This window comes from Amia ocellicauda, chromosome 3 (genome assembly GCF_036373705.1).
Source record: "Amia ocellicauda isolate fAmiCal2 chromosome 3, fAmiCal2.hap1, whole genome shotgun sequence".
Classification (NCBI taxonomy): domain Eukaryota; kingdom Metazoa; phylum Chordata; class Actinopteri; order Amiiformes; family Amiidae; genus Amia; species Amia ocellicauda.
This window is the reverse complement of record NC_089852.1, coordinates 21,426,408-21,443,067: the sequence shown is the minus strand read 5'-3', so window position 1 is coordinate 21,443,067 and position 16,660 is coordinate 21,426,408. Positions and strand designations below refer to the sequence as shown.

Here is a 16,660-nt window from a genome sequence, read left to right as displayed (position 1 = left end):
TGAAGGCAGAGAAGGCAACCCAGGACTCCGACTGCTCTGAAGGTCCTTGTTTTTTCCTAAAAATTGACAAGGTATAGAAACTGTGATTATATAAGGTGGAACCTCAGTGTTGTGATGATGAACCCCATATTATCCCAACTAGGGTCTCCAGACTTTCCAGGGAAAGCAGCAAAGCAGTAGCTTAAATCTTCAATATTTGTATATGCAAATATACCCAAATAATTGTGAGCTTAAAACATGTGGCTTCAAGCCTGTGATGCATCAAACCTCAGATGGATCCAGTTTCTATGCCACTGTCCTTATTAAATATACTGCTAATGGAGATCTGGCCCCTCTTTATGTGCTCATGATAATTGTTGTTTCCAATTATTTTTACAGTGATCAAAGGCTTCTTAGGGAGATTGCTACTTATTTTCGTCTTTATTTTTCTGTTCCCTCCTTTATGGGGCTTCTAGATGTCAGTCTATTCTCCAACTTGCATACTCTGCAGCAATAACACTCCTCAGTTACAATGGAGAAGTGTGAAATCGGTGAAGTCGAATGCACTTTCAAGACTAAATGATCTTTCAATTTCGGCCCAGGCTTGCTTCTCCATTCCAGAGTAGCATGTCGAACCTGCAGGCATATGAAAATGTGTGGTTTTTCATAAGCGCTTAATCTATGTTTTATGGCTGGGGGGTGTAGGGAGTTTAACGCTGGGAACACCTTTTTGCAATTGCTGCGTGTTTTCACGTTAATGAGAATTGAGACCGTTACTGTGCTGCAAGCTAGTCTGTTTCACTTACCGATGGAAGAAGATTAGATTGGCCAACTTTTTCAAGACTGTTAAGTCTGTTGAAAATGCCCGTAAATTAAACCACGCCCACCATCGAAGCGTTCTCAGATGTTAATTATGTAAAGCTCGTAAAGCTGGCTAGTGAACAAAATAAGAAAAGGAAGCGTTACAATTGTATGCGCTGTTTAATTGTCAGTTGCTCTCCATCACGGGTGAATGGGGGAATGTGTCAGTCCGTTCCATGTATATGGTTTACAAACCACAAGTGTGCAAAGTCTGTCAGGGCTTTCCCTCTGTCCTTGGTGTGAGAGACAACCTAGGGATAATACTGGAAGTCCTAGGGGCAATGTGAACCGTTTCCACTGTGCTATTTAATTCAAGACCTCCTTGAAAAGATTCATACACTTGGGCCTTCTGTACTGCAATGCACGTGGGATTGTAGACATGTATGATCTAGAAATGATCAATTATCTTACTGCAGACTGTCCATTGATCTGTGTAAAGCTTAAATCCCTACCCCCCACCCCCACCATCAATGATTTTGTGTGGTTTAGTGTTCCAGAAATATCCACCAGCATGACAGTGCACAGTGGTTTGGATATGTGATGTACTGTTTGATGGTTATTTGTGACCTTTGGACTCTTCTCTCTTCATATCCCTGTTTCTTGTTTTCTTTGCACAAGGGCTCTGTAGCACAATCTGAATAGAGTTAACCTATAAAGAAGCATTCAGAACATATGCAGAATATGAATGGAATCACGTGACCATTGACTCATGTTAGTCATTCCAATACATTCTATTGTGATTTAAAAAAAAGTAAAATACAAATATAATGGTTAAATGTTTTTGGTGCTGCTTTTGAGAACATTTGTCCCCTTTTAAATGGTAAATATCAGCTCCTCTACAAGTTCAAAAATCTTTCCAATATTGCGTGAACAGCTTCACCTCTGAGAGCTGGGAAAATTAATAACTGTGCTGTTTCATTGCCGGTTACGTTTGAGTTTTTGCAGGATGTAAGAAATATGATGATAACCAATATCTCGGTTTCTAGCCATTATAAACAGGGAGTCAGTGAATTCTCCTCACTTTAATATCCTTTGCATTGTACTGTGGACTTGTAGTAACTAGTACATACAAGAATATGGGCTCTTATGTTAGTGTGCGTGCACATTCTTGACAACATCAGTCTTACAGAGCAAGTAGCTGGGTCCACAAAAACAAGGCCCCATACACAGCCAGCCACATGTTGGTACAACAGTTTAAGATAAGTACCCTACCATTTAGATTTTTTTTTATCGTGCATGCTCTCTGACAATTTATTACATTATTTAGAAGATAACTTTATCTAAGTTGATATGATTTACCAATTGCTAACATACAATGTCTTACATTGACAGATCCAAGACATCCACAGGTGTAAAAGGTTTCAAGCATGGAGGTTTAAGGGTCGCACTTCCAGAAATGTCTGCATGGGTGTGTTTGCGTGCGCGTGGGGTTTGGTTGGGTTGGGTGGGATGGGGGGGTTGTCTCGTTAAGGCTGGTACCTGTGTGACATCACTGGCAGCAGCCAGAAAACAGCCTCTGTGCTCTGTAATGCCGCGGAAGCCCCAGTAGTGGCTCCATCTGCTCAACGAGGCTTCAGACAGGCAGCTGCCCCGCAGACTCATCCCCACACACTTTTGCAAGCTGTCTTCTCCTCAGCCATGGCAGTAGATGTAGACTGGATTAGCATTGCAAACTGAAGTTAAAAAATAAAATAACTCATCCAGATGTGAGTGACGAAAAGAAAACTTACAGAACAGGCAGTGATGCACCAGGCTTATATATTGGCTCTTAAAGGCTTACACTATTTCCACATCCACAGAGTGACCGAGTTCAGTTAACTGGAGCTTCCTGTTTTGTTAAATGTATGCGAGAAATTTGTAATTATTTTTCAGTTGTTGTTTATGTGCCGCATGTGCCCTCCGATACATTTCCCCAGCTCTGTGCAGCGCCGGAGTGACTTAATCCTCCTGAGGCTGTAGAGCGCCAACAACAGCGTTTTCACTCAAGGTCTCTTGCTGGTGGAGAACAGAGTGTGGTGCCTGTCAGCTGGGTAAAAATAAACAATATAAAATTTGACAAAAAAACGGCCCAGTCTGCTCCTCCTTATTCCTGCTAGCTCCCATAGGACCTTCCCACATCTGCAGCAACATAAAACTTTTCTGCTGTGATGAGAACAATTATTGCAAATCTCTCTGCATGCCTAGAGTCCAGAGATGTATTTCATGTAACTATAAATGGGGAAGATTATCATACATCTGGCTTCCCCCTCCAATCTAATTTCCTGTCCTTCTGGATGCTTCATTTAGGTGTTTTTTTTCCCCTCCTCTTCTTATTCTTCCCACTTAGTATCTATTCCATCCACCCATGAAAAAGCTGCAACACTTATAACCTACCTCCAGCTATTTCTTCAGCTTGAGAGTCAGGAATGGTTGATTCCTTGTTTATTAATCTAAGGACTCGACCAAATAAATAAAACCTGTATCCCGGTTTAATTTATTTTTCAGAAGCAGATTTTTACTACTTATAAATCAAAATGGGATAGGGTACAAGTTTGTAATTTGTGATGCGTGGATGGGTCAAAGCTTTGATTTAGTCTAGGCCTACAGCAGAAAAGATTCCACTTGACTGAGCTGATTTAGAACATGTAGGCCTGCTTTCACAGACCCAAATTAAAAATTGTAATTTAATGTATTGCCACACAGCCAAGCCGCTGGAAATTGTCTTCGATATAGCATGATAAATTAGCTCTATTACATACGTGACACTAGAAAACATGATAAATAAACAAACATCAATTGAAACACAAATACAAATTACAAGCACAAATTAGGTACTATAGGACAATATCCATGTGCTAGATGCAGACATTGAACCCAGCACACAACCAACACTAAACACATATGTCCAAGTGCAAGCCAGAGATGGGAAAAAGAGAGAATACATTAACAATTAAGTGTCCTAATAGCAGTGCGGAAAAAAAAAAACTGTTCTTAAATTGAGAAGTCTTTGCTTTCAAGGATCTGAACCGTCTTCCAGAGGGGAGCAGTTGAAAGAGGTGATGAGCTGCATGAGAGGGGTCAGAGACAATCTTATTGGCACGCTTGATAGTTCTTTTGTTTGTTGGATATAGAGCGATTCACCTGAGGGAAGGTTAGTGCTAGTGATCTTTTCAGCCTTGTTAACAATGTGCTTACCACTAGTCATGGACTACTCAATGTGACTGTAGGTAGAGGACTGGTTATGCATTTCCTCCACTGTGGAATGGTAATGAAGGAAAAACTGTGGACCAGAATGTCCAATCACCAGGGTTATGAAGTCCTGCAGCTTTAAAGTTGCATGCTTACTTTTGGCTGAGAAGTACAATGCCACATACCCTTATAAACAACAGGTTTTCTGTGCTAATTTTTCAAATTAGCTTTCAGTGTTCTTCTGCTGTAAACATGGAAATTTACAAATATGACCTCAGAGAAACATCCTGTTAATTACTGCTGTAGGAAAGAACAAAAAACGAACAAACAAAATAAATCGTCCTTGTCACTTTTCAGCAGGTCATTTCATGTATTCATTTATACTCAGCCAAATTGGAAAGCTTTAAGTAGCCAGCCAGCAATATCCTGCATCTTCCCTGCTCTGTTTTTCCCTACTTGTTGTATTTTACTGAGCAAGGTTTTTAAGTCTGTCTCCCTTTTTGTTGTATCCATGTACATTCCTATTTTCTGCATTAAGTAGCTGCTCTGGGAAATTGTGTGCTTGTGAATATCCCTCTCAAAGCTGATTAGCAGGATGTGTGCAAGGGGAAGCAAATTAATGTGGCATCCTGCTGGAAAAGATGCTTTTGAAAGGCATTCTGTGTCACGGGCAGCGCGCCCCTCTTCACAATTTCATGCAGCTCGGCAGGGCCTTTCTTCTGGAGCCAGTCTCATGGTGGTGGATTTATCTTGGGTTGACGTTTAACAAGGTACAGCACAATCGCAACAGACAGAGGCGCGACAACACTGTACAATAGAGCATGCAACAAGTAGGGGTTGGGATGAAAGGATAATACAGATGACAAGAATGCCAGTAGCAGCTGACGATGTAGGGTACCTTTCCATGCTGCAGAGGAACCTTTGAAAAGCAGAACTGAAGTCTTCCCAGATATTTTGTGAATTTTCAGTGCCAGTGTAAAGGCAGAACTTTTTCTTTCCCACGCTTATTTATTTTACAACTTTCAAGGAAAACGGTGTAAAATTTGCCTGCATGCTGAGCTTCCAACTAAAGGTAGTGACTGGGAATTGAAGCAAGATCATCCTGTCACTAGGCAGAAGCAGGGTTTGGCACAGCTAAGGGAGACGGACAGGCCTGTATTTAACGTGAGACAAGCGCCTGACTTGAAAATTGAGGGATGTAACAAAATCACCCTCGCGAACAAAGAGCGTTTGCATTGCTGCGCTTTGTATCCATTAGCTCTTGTCTGACAGGTCTCTCGGAGGTCTTCCTGTTTGACATAGTTCCATTGAAACAGCTGCCCTGACTCTCTTCAGCAGTCAGTGCTCCATCAGCCCAAGGTGGCTTTCATTTATAAACTGTGGAAAAAAATTTAAAATACAAAATAAACTCCTTTAAGCCAGGTTTGTGCTAGAATCTGCGTTAAGACCTACACTTTGATTGCTACTGCTTAAGATGTTATATTTTGTTTTTGATTTGTCAGATTGCAAACGAGAGCTTTAATTGGCTCAAGATGGATAGTTCTCTCTATATTTATTTGGTGTACTGCATTTGCAAGCAAAATCTGTGTATAAAGCCTTTGAAGAGTTTAAGCAGCAGTTGGTATGCCCTGTTTCGTTTGACCCCTCTTCATCATTGGAAGGGATTTAAAAATGACAAGTTCCTTGTGTAATTAGGAAGGTCTCCTTGTTCTACGGAAAGCTTGTTGCACACTTTGTGTGACACTCCCTCTTCTTCGTTCTGTCGGTGTAAATCATGTCTGGTCAATACGGCGGCTTTTATTCTCAGTGAAGCCGCTCATCATTAAAAACGTTTGTTGGGAGAGAAGACGGTGGGGGGTAGGTGGAAGAGGAAGAGGAGGAGGAGGAGGAGTGGGGTTTTTGTGTGTGTGGCGGGGTCATCCTCAATTGAAATGGACTTTTATGAGTGTACAGGGAAAGGCACGCCGCAGTGTTACCTGAGGCTAAATTCCAATGTTTCATTGCATACGCAATTTAATCGGCATTAAAATGTAAAACAAAGCACAGGGGTGTTAAAACAGAGCGCAAAAAAACAAATTGCTTTGTCGAAATTGAGCGTAGCTGAAAGGAAGGAGAATTAGTTAGGTTTAAAGACAGTGTCCTCCACAGGCAGTAAAGTGCAGAGAGCGGAAAAGCTATTGCCATCAATGCTTTAGAGCTTATTCCGGGGAAATCTTGTTTTTTGGACTAGGAGAATTGTTTTTTGTCATTGTTGTTTTCTTGTAAAAGATTGGATTGCCTTTATCTGCAAAAGCCAAAACCACCAATAAAACAACTTTTGATCAGATCTGATCTCGGCAAATCTATTAATCTTACATCGCACTGACGTGTAAAGGCAGTGAAGCGCTCCATCATAAGAGTGCAGACGGAGAGCTATTGGATAGACCAATACCTGCCCATTTGAAATTTCATGGAATGAAAATCAAGCACAGACCAACGGCCACACAGCAATCGTGTGGTGGAGTTGCTTCTGAGGGATTTGCACTGCTCTTGCATATTACAGGTTACTGGCGTCGGCCTTTTGTAGTATTTAAAACCACCTTTCTGAGGATATTGCAGATTTTTACATGTTACAAGAAGTAGAATTAAAGCAGATTAGCAACTGTATTACATGAATAAATAAAGGGATGAGATGCTGGATTTTATAAACAAGAACTGATGAGAATTACACAGCTTTGATCCTAAAGAGTTTTTAAAATATGCTGAAAGCTAATTGAGTGAGATGTACTTCTATACCTGGCAAAGTCAAACTGAAGGACGATTTTAATTTATGTCTTTTTTTCTTTTTCACCTCCCTCCATGTCTTTTTCACAGAAGCTGTTATTGCTTGAAGCTAAATAAAGTTAATACAGGACTTTGTAGAAAGATTCGAATTAAAAGCAGTCCAAAGATTGAGCCTTGGGGGACCCCTGAGTTCCAGGCCCTTACTCCTGTGTCTGCAGTGACTAATTGGCTTTACTTTGTTACATTTTTGGCTGTATTTCCAAATGTGACTCTCACAGTCTGCTGCAGAACCCTGGAGCCTGTTTGCATCTCATTGGGGAAGTGCTGCAATAGGCAGTTGAACTACAAAATAAATAACCTAACCTAAATAACCTAAATAAATAAACCTTTTAGAAAAAGAAAAAACAGATTTTATGCAAAACCTCAATGAAGACTGATAAATAACATCATGGTTGCACAGTTGGAAAAGAAAATGGAAGCTGATAGAGTGCCATTCACCACAAAATGCATTTTCCAGACATTCATATTATTCAGTGTTTGAAGTCCAGGGAAAGATGCACATTTCTTAAGTGGGAAGTTCTTATCAGCCCCCTCCCACCCGTTTAATTTCAGAATGATGAAAACCCTCTAATCAATTTTTGGTTGTGATGTAGAACAGAAGAAAAGTGAGTATTTTTTCTTCTCCCTTCGAGTCCTGTTGTTACTGAATATGTGTGAGTATGTTTTGTTTATTTGTAATCGAGTGTAAGTGAGGCCTTTGTGTCCAGAGTCTGACAAAGCTGGGCCGGTCCTCTCTTGCAGTGTGCGGGCAGCACCTGGGCCTTGCAGAGATGGTGTTTTGAGGAAGCGGCAACAGTAAATAGTGCAACATCCCCCCCCAACCCCGAGGGCTCGCTGACTCTGTAATAATGCAAAAACCTCTTACACGCTGCTTTGAAGAGATCAGCCAGCACATTTGCATTTTAAATAGAAAAAGGCATAATTACAGCAAGCAGCCTCCCCCCCTCCCCTCGACTTTATCCACTCTAGAATAGAATTGAACCTTTGAGGATCGCTTAGAAAAAAATAAAATAAAACCGAGAAGAAGAAGGGAGGAAAAAAGGAGAAAGGAATTCATTACACTCAGCAATAATACACATCCACTTGTTTACTTGACAGCCGGGTTAGCGTCTTATTTTCTCCCAATGAAGCGCTGCTGCTTAGCGGGTGCTCGAGCAGGCTTCATATTTCACAGAAATAGCTGTGGCCCTGTCACTTAGGGACAGTCATGACTCATTCGGCAACCCAGAGCGCTGGGAGAACGCCATTAAAACGCAGAGCATGCTTTGTTTTCATTAATACACCTTGGCTGGTACAAGCATCTCCAGAGGATGTGCGAGTCCACCTGTGCAAAGTGTGACGCACCTGCGTGTCTGTTCCAGAAGGAGGATGTGCACGTTTTATATTCTGGGCTGTCTTGAAGTGGTGTAATAGGCACATAGACATATATGTATGTGTGTGTGTGTGTGTATATATATATGAATATGAATATGAATGTGAATGTGTGTGTGTGTGTGTGTAGTTGCATATTAACATGTTGAATCACTGTGATACTGTGATAAGTCATTGCTTCTCACTAGCGGTGTGCAAGGCGAGGGGAAATCTCATTCTGAGGACAGTAAAGCATGCCAGTCAAGGATTTCCAGGGGCTGCGTATTGCTCAACTTAAGGCCACTTGCCTGGCCAGTAAAAATGATGGGGGCAGAACTCAATAAGAAATGAATGCTTTTTCATTCGGTACAGGGCACCAGCTGGGATATCCAGATATGTCTATCATGCATTGTAATGCACCTGCCAGGCCTCATAGGTTAGCATAAGTTCCCATTTAGTATAGAGCTAGCATTTTCAGTGCAGAAAAGAGGATCTAGCCACACTAGCTACAACCAAATCCCAATTTGTTGGACATTCAGGATCTGCATGGTTGACTCACTTCTACTTTGCAATCATCCCTATTCGCATCATTCATGGAAGCTGTATTTGTTGTGGTAGCTCAACCGGGTCGCTGGGCATGTGATCTATATAGGAACTCGACTGTGTTGCACTCTCTGGTCCTGTGAGCATAGAAACGCAGCGCCATTTATGATGTGGCCATCAGTCAATGCTGTCCGGATCTTTCCACTCCCAGGCATTCTCGACGCAGATGTTCAGAAATGGACTGAAGAACACGCAGTAGAAACAGTTTCCGAAATAAGGACAACTTTGGCGATGAGAGACGACTGCCTTTTTAATGGTGATTCATTGTATTCCTTCTCTAATGCAGTTTTTTATTAACTAAAAAACACTGACTATGGTTTGCAAGATTCTTCCACAAATAAATAAAATGTTGCCTTTTTTCCACCCAATATGTCTTAGAATTTAGCCTTGTGTGATCAATAAGCCACAGTCTCTTTCATCTCTCTTTATTTTAACCTCTTATCATTTGTTGAAATCAGCAGCCCATAGCTGTAGCCCCTATATTTAATCGATGTAATAAAAAAGAAAACGTGCACATAGATTTCTCCTCCAAAACACTGTTCGTCCGTCACTTCAGACACAGTCATAATCGATAGAAGCCTGAAAGCAGCTATTTATTTATGTACAAATAATTTAACTTCCTTAAATGTTATATAGGGAAATAAAAGCGACTAACTGATAACTAGCTAGCCTTGAGCTAGTTTAATTAATGTTTCTTTATAGAATGAGCTGAGAAGGTCATTGGTCTTGACAGCAACTTGTACTTTTAGGGATGAGTTGAAACCTGAATCAGACACTACAGATTTGGTGAGGGAGAGATGTAAGCATTTGGCAGGCTGGGAGATGAGTGGGGTGTAGGAATAAAGGAATAAAGCAGTTTTAAAGATATGCAGCTGTAATGGTAAACACGTAATAAATGCTTACAGTCGGGAACCTTTGCTTTGGTTGCTTGAGCTGTGTGACCAGGAGTGGGATCTGTCTATGAACATTTCATAGCACCCCTGTAGGTTTTCTGCGTCTCTCCAGTACTGGGACAAAAGGTCATTAGTGAATTTAGACCTGACTTACAATTGGGAGGGTGTGGCTTGGGGGAGATTCGGAGCTTAACTTGTTTCGCATCACCCTCTCTTTCACTCTTTGGGATTTCGGGACCTCGGGACTTTGGGCTCCGCGTGAGTGAATCATCATGGAGGGAAGGAAGCGCTTTCCTTAATCCATAATTGAGTGTTTTGCGGCTTGATTTCATTGTCCCAGAGGCCGCGTTTCTGTCAGCAGGCTCGGTGCTTTAAATGGAGTTGTGCTCCACAGGAAAACTCCCCTAAAGGAGAGGCCTGTGGGTGGTTATTTGTATTTGATGTTTCTCTTTCAAGTCGGAGTAAAAGAGAATTTAAATTGCTACTGTTATGACTGTTATTTTATTTTCATTGCAACCCCCCCTTATTTTCTTTACCCTCTTAAAGTATGGTTCTACTATATGGATCAGGAGGCTGTTAAGCAGTTAGGCAGGAGGCTTTTGAGATTCTGTTCTACAGGAAGCTAATCACATGCGTAATGTAAGGATAACCTTCAAAAGGACTGTTAAACTCAACATATGTCTTCTTGATTTCCCTCCAGCCCAGGGATCTTACTCCCGGGCGATCAATTTCTCAAAATGGGACCCGCAGCCTTCCTGTCCAAACATCTTGACACCCGTCTCTACAGGCCTGTCAGATCAGTGTACATATTAATCTTGGTTGTACTCTGCGAATGACTGCATTTAAAAACCTTGTCATTATACGATATATATTATTACGATGTCATTATAAATTCCCCTTATCAGAGTGTATTTCAGAACATCGCAATACAATACAGTACAGTAACAATGTAATTTAAACAAATTATAAAATAAACATAATGCAGACTTACACCATATATACATTTGCAGATAAGGGTGCATACAACTATTGTGGCAGCTTTCAAATGCACTAAACAAACTACACACCTAACTCACTTTTGGCATGCAGGTCAATGCAGGCAATATCTCTGGTGCCTGTGCATGATGTCCCAATGTCTCTTATCACAACTTGTGGAAAAAATGCATTTCAAAACTGAAATCTGGATTTATGTGCACTAACATTTCTTGTTATAGTATATACAAGAAAGAATAAATATTAAGAAAGTCATCATAGCCTTGGCATTTCCCCCTACCCCCTGAGTGTCTCTCACTTGTTACAGATGTCCCCTGCACACCTTCTCTCTCTCTCCTCAGCTCTTCTGATGGTCCTCTAAGCAGGGAGTGCTTGAATGAGTGACACCACCTTCCTCTTGGCTTCTTGTCCTTTTCAACTGCTCTGACTCTGATATATGCACTCTTAGGGAAAATCTTAGTGAGTCAGTCACCTGTTCTCCTTCTCATCTCCCATTACTGCACAGTCATGTTTAATGTATTAAGTTAATATGCAGTGTGGGTGGCGTCCCTTAATGAATATAAATATCGTCTTGCACTGCGGCTTTGCCACAAGGGGAAGGAAATCAAAGCTAAACTGGGCAAGATAAACATTTAAATGCAGGGTGAGATGTATACACACACACACACACAGCTTCACTCACACAGGCGATAATCAACACTTTGAGGATGAATTGGACTGATGCAAAGATTGACATGATGCTGTCACCCTCCAATTCAGAAACTGGAATGCATCCCGGAAAAGGCTACATGATCAGGGCCGAGGGGAATTTTAGCTTGGATGTTTTGGTGTCTCTATCAGCAGTTCCTTCAAACTCTTACCTCACTCTCCCACTCCCCGTTAATTAAATCCAATCTCTCTCCCATTTATCCGGCTCTGCCTGCTGCTGTGGGTTGGTTTAAACTTTCTTTAATCCAACTTGAGTTCACTATAATGTGTGGCGAACTGTGTTTTTTGTAGTGCTGTAACCTCCTATTGTGTATGTAATACATTCAATCTTAGGTCATTTTTGGTAAAGTTGTGCTAGATAACATAATCAAGATAATAGGTCCTATGTAAGATAGGTTAAAAGATATAACTGATGGTAACTACATATTTCAGGAGAAGAGCTACAAGACCTTTTAAACGAGTAGGTTATTATCAAAAGTTTCCTTCTGTCGCAGTCAGTACTTGCTGTATGTTTGCCAGACTCATCTATGACCGTGACCCTACTGTCAATTGAAATCTATAGTAGTGCTGGTGTAGTAAGAGGGAGGCAGTAGGGGGTGCTGGGGCGAAAATGAATGTCACTTTTTTTTTTTTTTTTTAACTAATAAAATATTAGGAAAATTATTGGGTGTTTTTTTTTTTTTTTTCTCATTTTAATTCAGAATCTCAGCGTAAATGTTGACCACAGATCCCAGAAGTTTAGTGTTTGTATATGTATTAGAAAAAGTTCATGAGCTACACTGTATATGTTTGTGACTGTTATTACCCTACTTCCTCCATCCCCATTGCTGCGTTGCATTGGGGATAGAGGAAGTTAACTGTCCTCCTACTATAAGGGTGTCAAAAAAGTGTCCTGAAATGCCTCTATCCAGTTTTTCTCTGTCACCATAAATCACCAGTGAGAATGCATCTTAATTACTGCCCGGAGGGGAGGCAGCCATTAGACTCGGGCCTTACGTTATGCAAAAATGTTAGTAGGTTCAGTCCAGACATTTCGGTTTAGCAGTGGACTTTTTAATTGTTTCTGTCTCTTGCTGAGCTAATCGGTTGGTGAGTGTCGGCTAATTTATTCAGATCAGGTTCATTGTTATTTTCCTCTACCTTAGACATGATTTATATTTTTGGGGAACTGAACCCTCAGTAGTGGTCTACATGCTGAAGACCTTGACCTTTCCACACAGCTGGCAAATCAAAACAAGGTTCAAAATATGCAACATTGCAACGCCCTGTCCAATTTTCTTTCACTACTCTGCCCTAGCAGCACCCTTTTCTGGCCTCGGGGGGGATATTTGGCCCCCCATAGTAAGAATATGAGCGTTTTCCCCCCAGCCTGCGATGTTCACTCCCAGAGTCCTCTAGTCAGTGACTTTTTTTAAATGTCAGTCGCTGGTGGCTTGACTCTGTTGCCACGGTTACTGCAGGGCTGTGCTGCTCACGAGTCACGGTGTCTGCCACAATGCCAAGCGAGTGATGTCACCATGAAATGGCAGGGCCAGTGTCACCCAGACTCCAGTAAGTGTGACTGAAGACAAAGATCTGTTTATTTACAGTTTGTCAGAATTAATTGAGATTGTGCCTGTATTGATCTCCAAGCATCAAAGTATTGATTAGCCTAATTAAAGAGTTCAATAGCAGTTTGATTCTTCTCTCAAGTGTCTGTCCTAAAATCGGTACAAACACTGTTATAGCAGTCGAGGTACCAGGAATGAATTTGTGAAATTATCATCATAATTATATTGTAGAATTGTAGTAAAACAAGGATGTATTTTACTTTTGCCATTCAGTAAACAATGTGAAATTGCAGGATAGTAATGTTACACAGATTCTTTAGCCTCTGTTAACAGTTAACATAGTAAATAACATAATTAGGCTGCATATGACAAATAAGTACTTCAACAGAATAGAAGTAATGGTTTGAACTTCCCTCTGGGTCTGTTATGAAAGCTGAAGTGCTGCTTGCTAATCTCAGCAGGGTGTCTTTGCTGTGGTGGGGCTCTCAAGTCCTGTCTTCCCAGCTCTGTCTTGAAGACACACAATGTGCCAGAATGGCTTTGTTCTTATATACATTAGAAATCCGGCCACATGGTGCGCTTGTCTGAGACCTGCGCTTTCACGGCTGTACTGTGATTTCAGCACCTATCACACTAAAACCCAATGTTCATACTAATTGTAAGAAATGGAGAAGAAAGTGCTTCAGTTCAGTTATTGTAGTTGTAGGCATTATAAGTGTTATTGATTTTATTGTTTAATTTACTTTGCTCACCAAAATGTCTCAAAGTTGTTTACAAAACAAGGGTGGGGGGAAAAGTTGTAGGCCTGGATGAACACAATAGTGTTCAGTCTGGTTTTAAATAAAGAAAAGGACAACATATTCCTGATCTATAGCTATATATTAGTGACTGTTTATAAGGAGAAACTTTTTCATATTTGATGCCAGTGCAATAATCACTATCTGGGAGGGCACTGCACTGCTCAGTACAGGAAGAAAGGCAGAATAATTGACCAGTGCGTAGTGTGTTGTAGTTTTCTTCTCAAAACCGCACATCATTGCAAGAAGCTCATTAAAAAAGGACGTGGTGGGGAAATACTTGAAGGCTTGTTCTTGTATTGGGGAGAGACCCTGTTTCCAACGAATGAAAGCCCCATTCAACGTGACGACTGGCACAGCTGCTGATCGTTATGCACAGCAGCCGGTGCGCCTGCTCTCCCCTGTACCTGTAAGGACGAGCTGTCCTCTCTCGGAGACGCTCAGAATGTCAGCGACGAGACACTCATGAATTGTGCCCACGTACTGAACAGAACTGTGCTGTCCTTTTGCTCCATTCCTCCTTCCTTTCCTCACTTCCCTCTCCTAGTGTCGGTGCTTGTATCCCAAACTCATTGTTTTCAGGCACCTCCACTGTGCATCTCTTATTATATGAGGACTTTTTTTTGTGAAAGAGATTTTGTACTGAATTTTCATTGCCTTTTTTTTGTGCCTCGTTCATTGCAAAGGAGTTGCGGTACGGAGTCTAAAGCATCTGTGGTTCCAGATGATAATGGAAGTCTGTGCTCCTAAAGCAACTGTTTGAAACCATTTGGAAAGCAGTGCACATTTGTCAGGGCAACCTCTAATGTAAATCTAATTCATGCTGCATGCTTTAGTATCAGCTGATGTTGTCGTTTGATTTGGATGTGACATCGCAGTTCGTCCCAGGCAGAAAGCTGGGATGAATTGATTTATTTGATTTTGCTCGGCTGCTTGTCCTCTCCTAACATCCTTCAAAAGAATCTCTTGACACCGGCCTCCCGCAGTATGTGACGTTTTGTGACTTGTGAAACCAGTACTTCCTTCTCGGTGCTGACAAAGGTATCATTCACATTTGATTGCAGAAAAAACGTTGCTAGGGAACGATTACCACGTCAGTGATGCCAAACTTTATATTTTGTTGTTTATTATTATTTTTTATGCCACATCCCTGATATTGTGTTTACGAGCCTGTGGGGAATTGTGGGTTGTGTCTGCGTTTGCATTGTCAAGGCCAAAGCAATAAGTTGTACTTTCTTGTGGAGTGAAGGGCATCCGTTTCTCATTTGTCTTTCTCTCTCTGTTTTATTGCAGAAAGAAGACTGCCTGCTTTTTTTTTTCTTTTCTTTTCTTTTTTTTCTAACCTGGTGAACTGGACCCTCCCTCTCGCTGTCCAAGCTGGCGATGTCAAGGGTTCCGAGTCCTCCTCCTCCCGCGGAAATGTCAAGCGGGCCCGTGGCTGAGAGCTGGTGTTATACTCAGGTACTGACGCAGAGAGAGTGAAGGAGTGAGAGATGCAATGGGAGTGTGTCTGTGTGGGATCTGCTGGAATTCTGCAGGGGTGTTTCCCAACCGGCCTTTAATCTGGAACACACCTGGTGATATAAGTCGCATAGGAATCCATGACAAATTGACCTTAATAATAAGCCAGCCAGACTGATATCATTGTTTAATTGCCACCACTTAGGGAGCAAGTCCTGCTGGTCCAACAATGCATCATTATTTTGCCTGTCCCCCCCCACTTATTGACCACTGGTGACTAGTTAATTTTTCTTTAAAGGTGTGTGTTTGTAAGAGATCATAAAGAAATAGCAGGGAAAACTATATGGCCTATCTTCCTTGTGTGGCTTCCATTATCTAATTGATCTGTTTCCTAAAAGAAACCCAGGGAGTCTGCCTTAAGTACATGACTGGGGCATTTTGTTCCAGCTCCCCCACAGCTATCTGTGTGCAGTAGTGCCTCCCATTGTCAAGCCTAATTCTACCTACTGTTTATTTCTATCTGTGATGTCTGGTCCTTGTCGCATCATTCTTGGATTAAGAGGTGCGAGTCTGTGATTGCAATAGGGGGCGCTAAGTTGTCCCCGTAATAACTGGATGCTGTGAAACAGGATGTCTTCAATTGAAATAAATTCACGCCTAAATTGAGCACTCACCATCGGCTCACCTGGCAGCATTAAAATACAAGATAATATTTTTCAGGGCACTGAAATGGAAAAGAAAAACCTTAGTTTCCCCTGATGCTTTGGGCTTTTATTTCTTTATTTTGAATTTGCAGCGCTTTGCATTTCCTTCTGATCTGCACAGCTGTTTTCTCCCAATAACAGGTAATACTGATTAGCTGCAAACATGGTCTGATCAGTAGAATGAATCTGTACAGTGTTAGTCAGCAAAAAGTGAACAAATTATTCAGTCATGCTCAATTTGCACCATACTTTGTTTTGGTTCAGACTGACAGGTTATAATGGGGCCAGTTGGCAGCCATCATTTGGATGAGGAGGAGGGAGGGGGTGGGGGGGGTTGTGTGTTTGTGTGTCTAAGTGTGGCAGAGGGTTGGTATTGCACTGCAGAAGACTCTGAATGATTGTGTGGTTTCTAGTATATGTGAGTGTTGCAGAAAGTGTGTATGTGTAACTGTAGCAGAGAAGTTTTTACATAAACATTGGCTTCAATGTGCAAGTGTTCCTAATACTTCTTATTCCCCCCGCCCCTCCCCGGTAATTCACATTGGATATCATTGTTATTGGGCCACCTTCTTACATTAATTTAAAAATAGGACACAGAAATTGAAAAGCATTTGGTGCCCAGCTTGTCCCCCCCGGAGTGTTTTTGTTCTTTGCACTCGCCAATGTGTTTTATTTCCTGCTTGCATGTATAGTCAGCATTTAGGTAGATGAAAGGCCTATGTTTGTGATGTGTGCTTGATCGGCGCCTTGTCCCCTGTTGTGTCGTGCGT

The 16,660-nt window shown here is 41.5% G+C and overlaps 1 protein-coding gene across 4 annotated transcripts in view; it reads left to right on the top strand.

Annotated features, from left to right (window-relative positions):
* The window catches only part of spop (speckle type BTB/POZ protein), a 106,343-nt gene that overhangs the window by 45,368 nt on the left and 44,315 nt on the right, over positions 1-16,660 (top strand). For all 4 annotated transcript variants that reach the window (XM_066698447.1, XM_066698445.1, XM_066698446.1 and 1 more), the window contains one exon: positions 15,019-15,186. In XM_066698447.1, coding sequence (XP_066554544.1) covers positions 15,109-15,186 — 78 coding nt within the window. In that variant the 5' untranslated portion in view covers positions 15,019-15,108. The remainder of the gene's footprint in view (positions 1-15,018; positions 15,187-16,660) is intronic.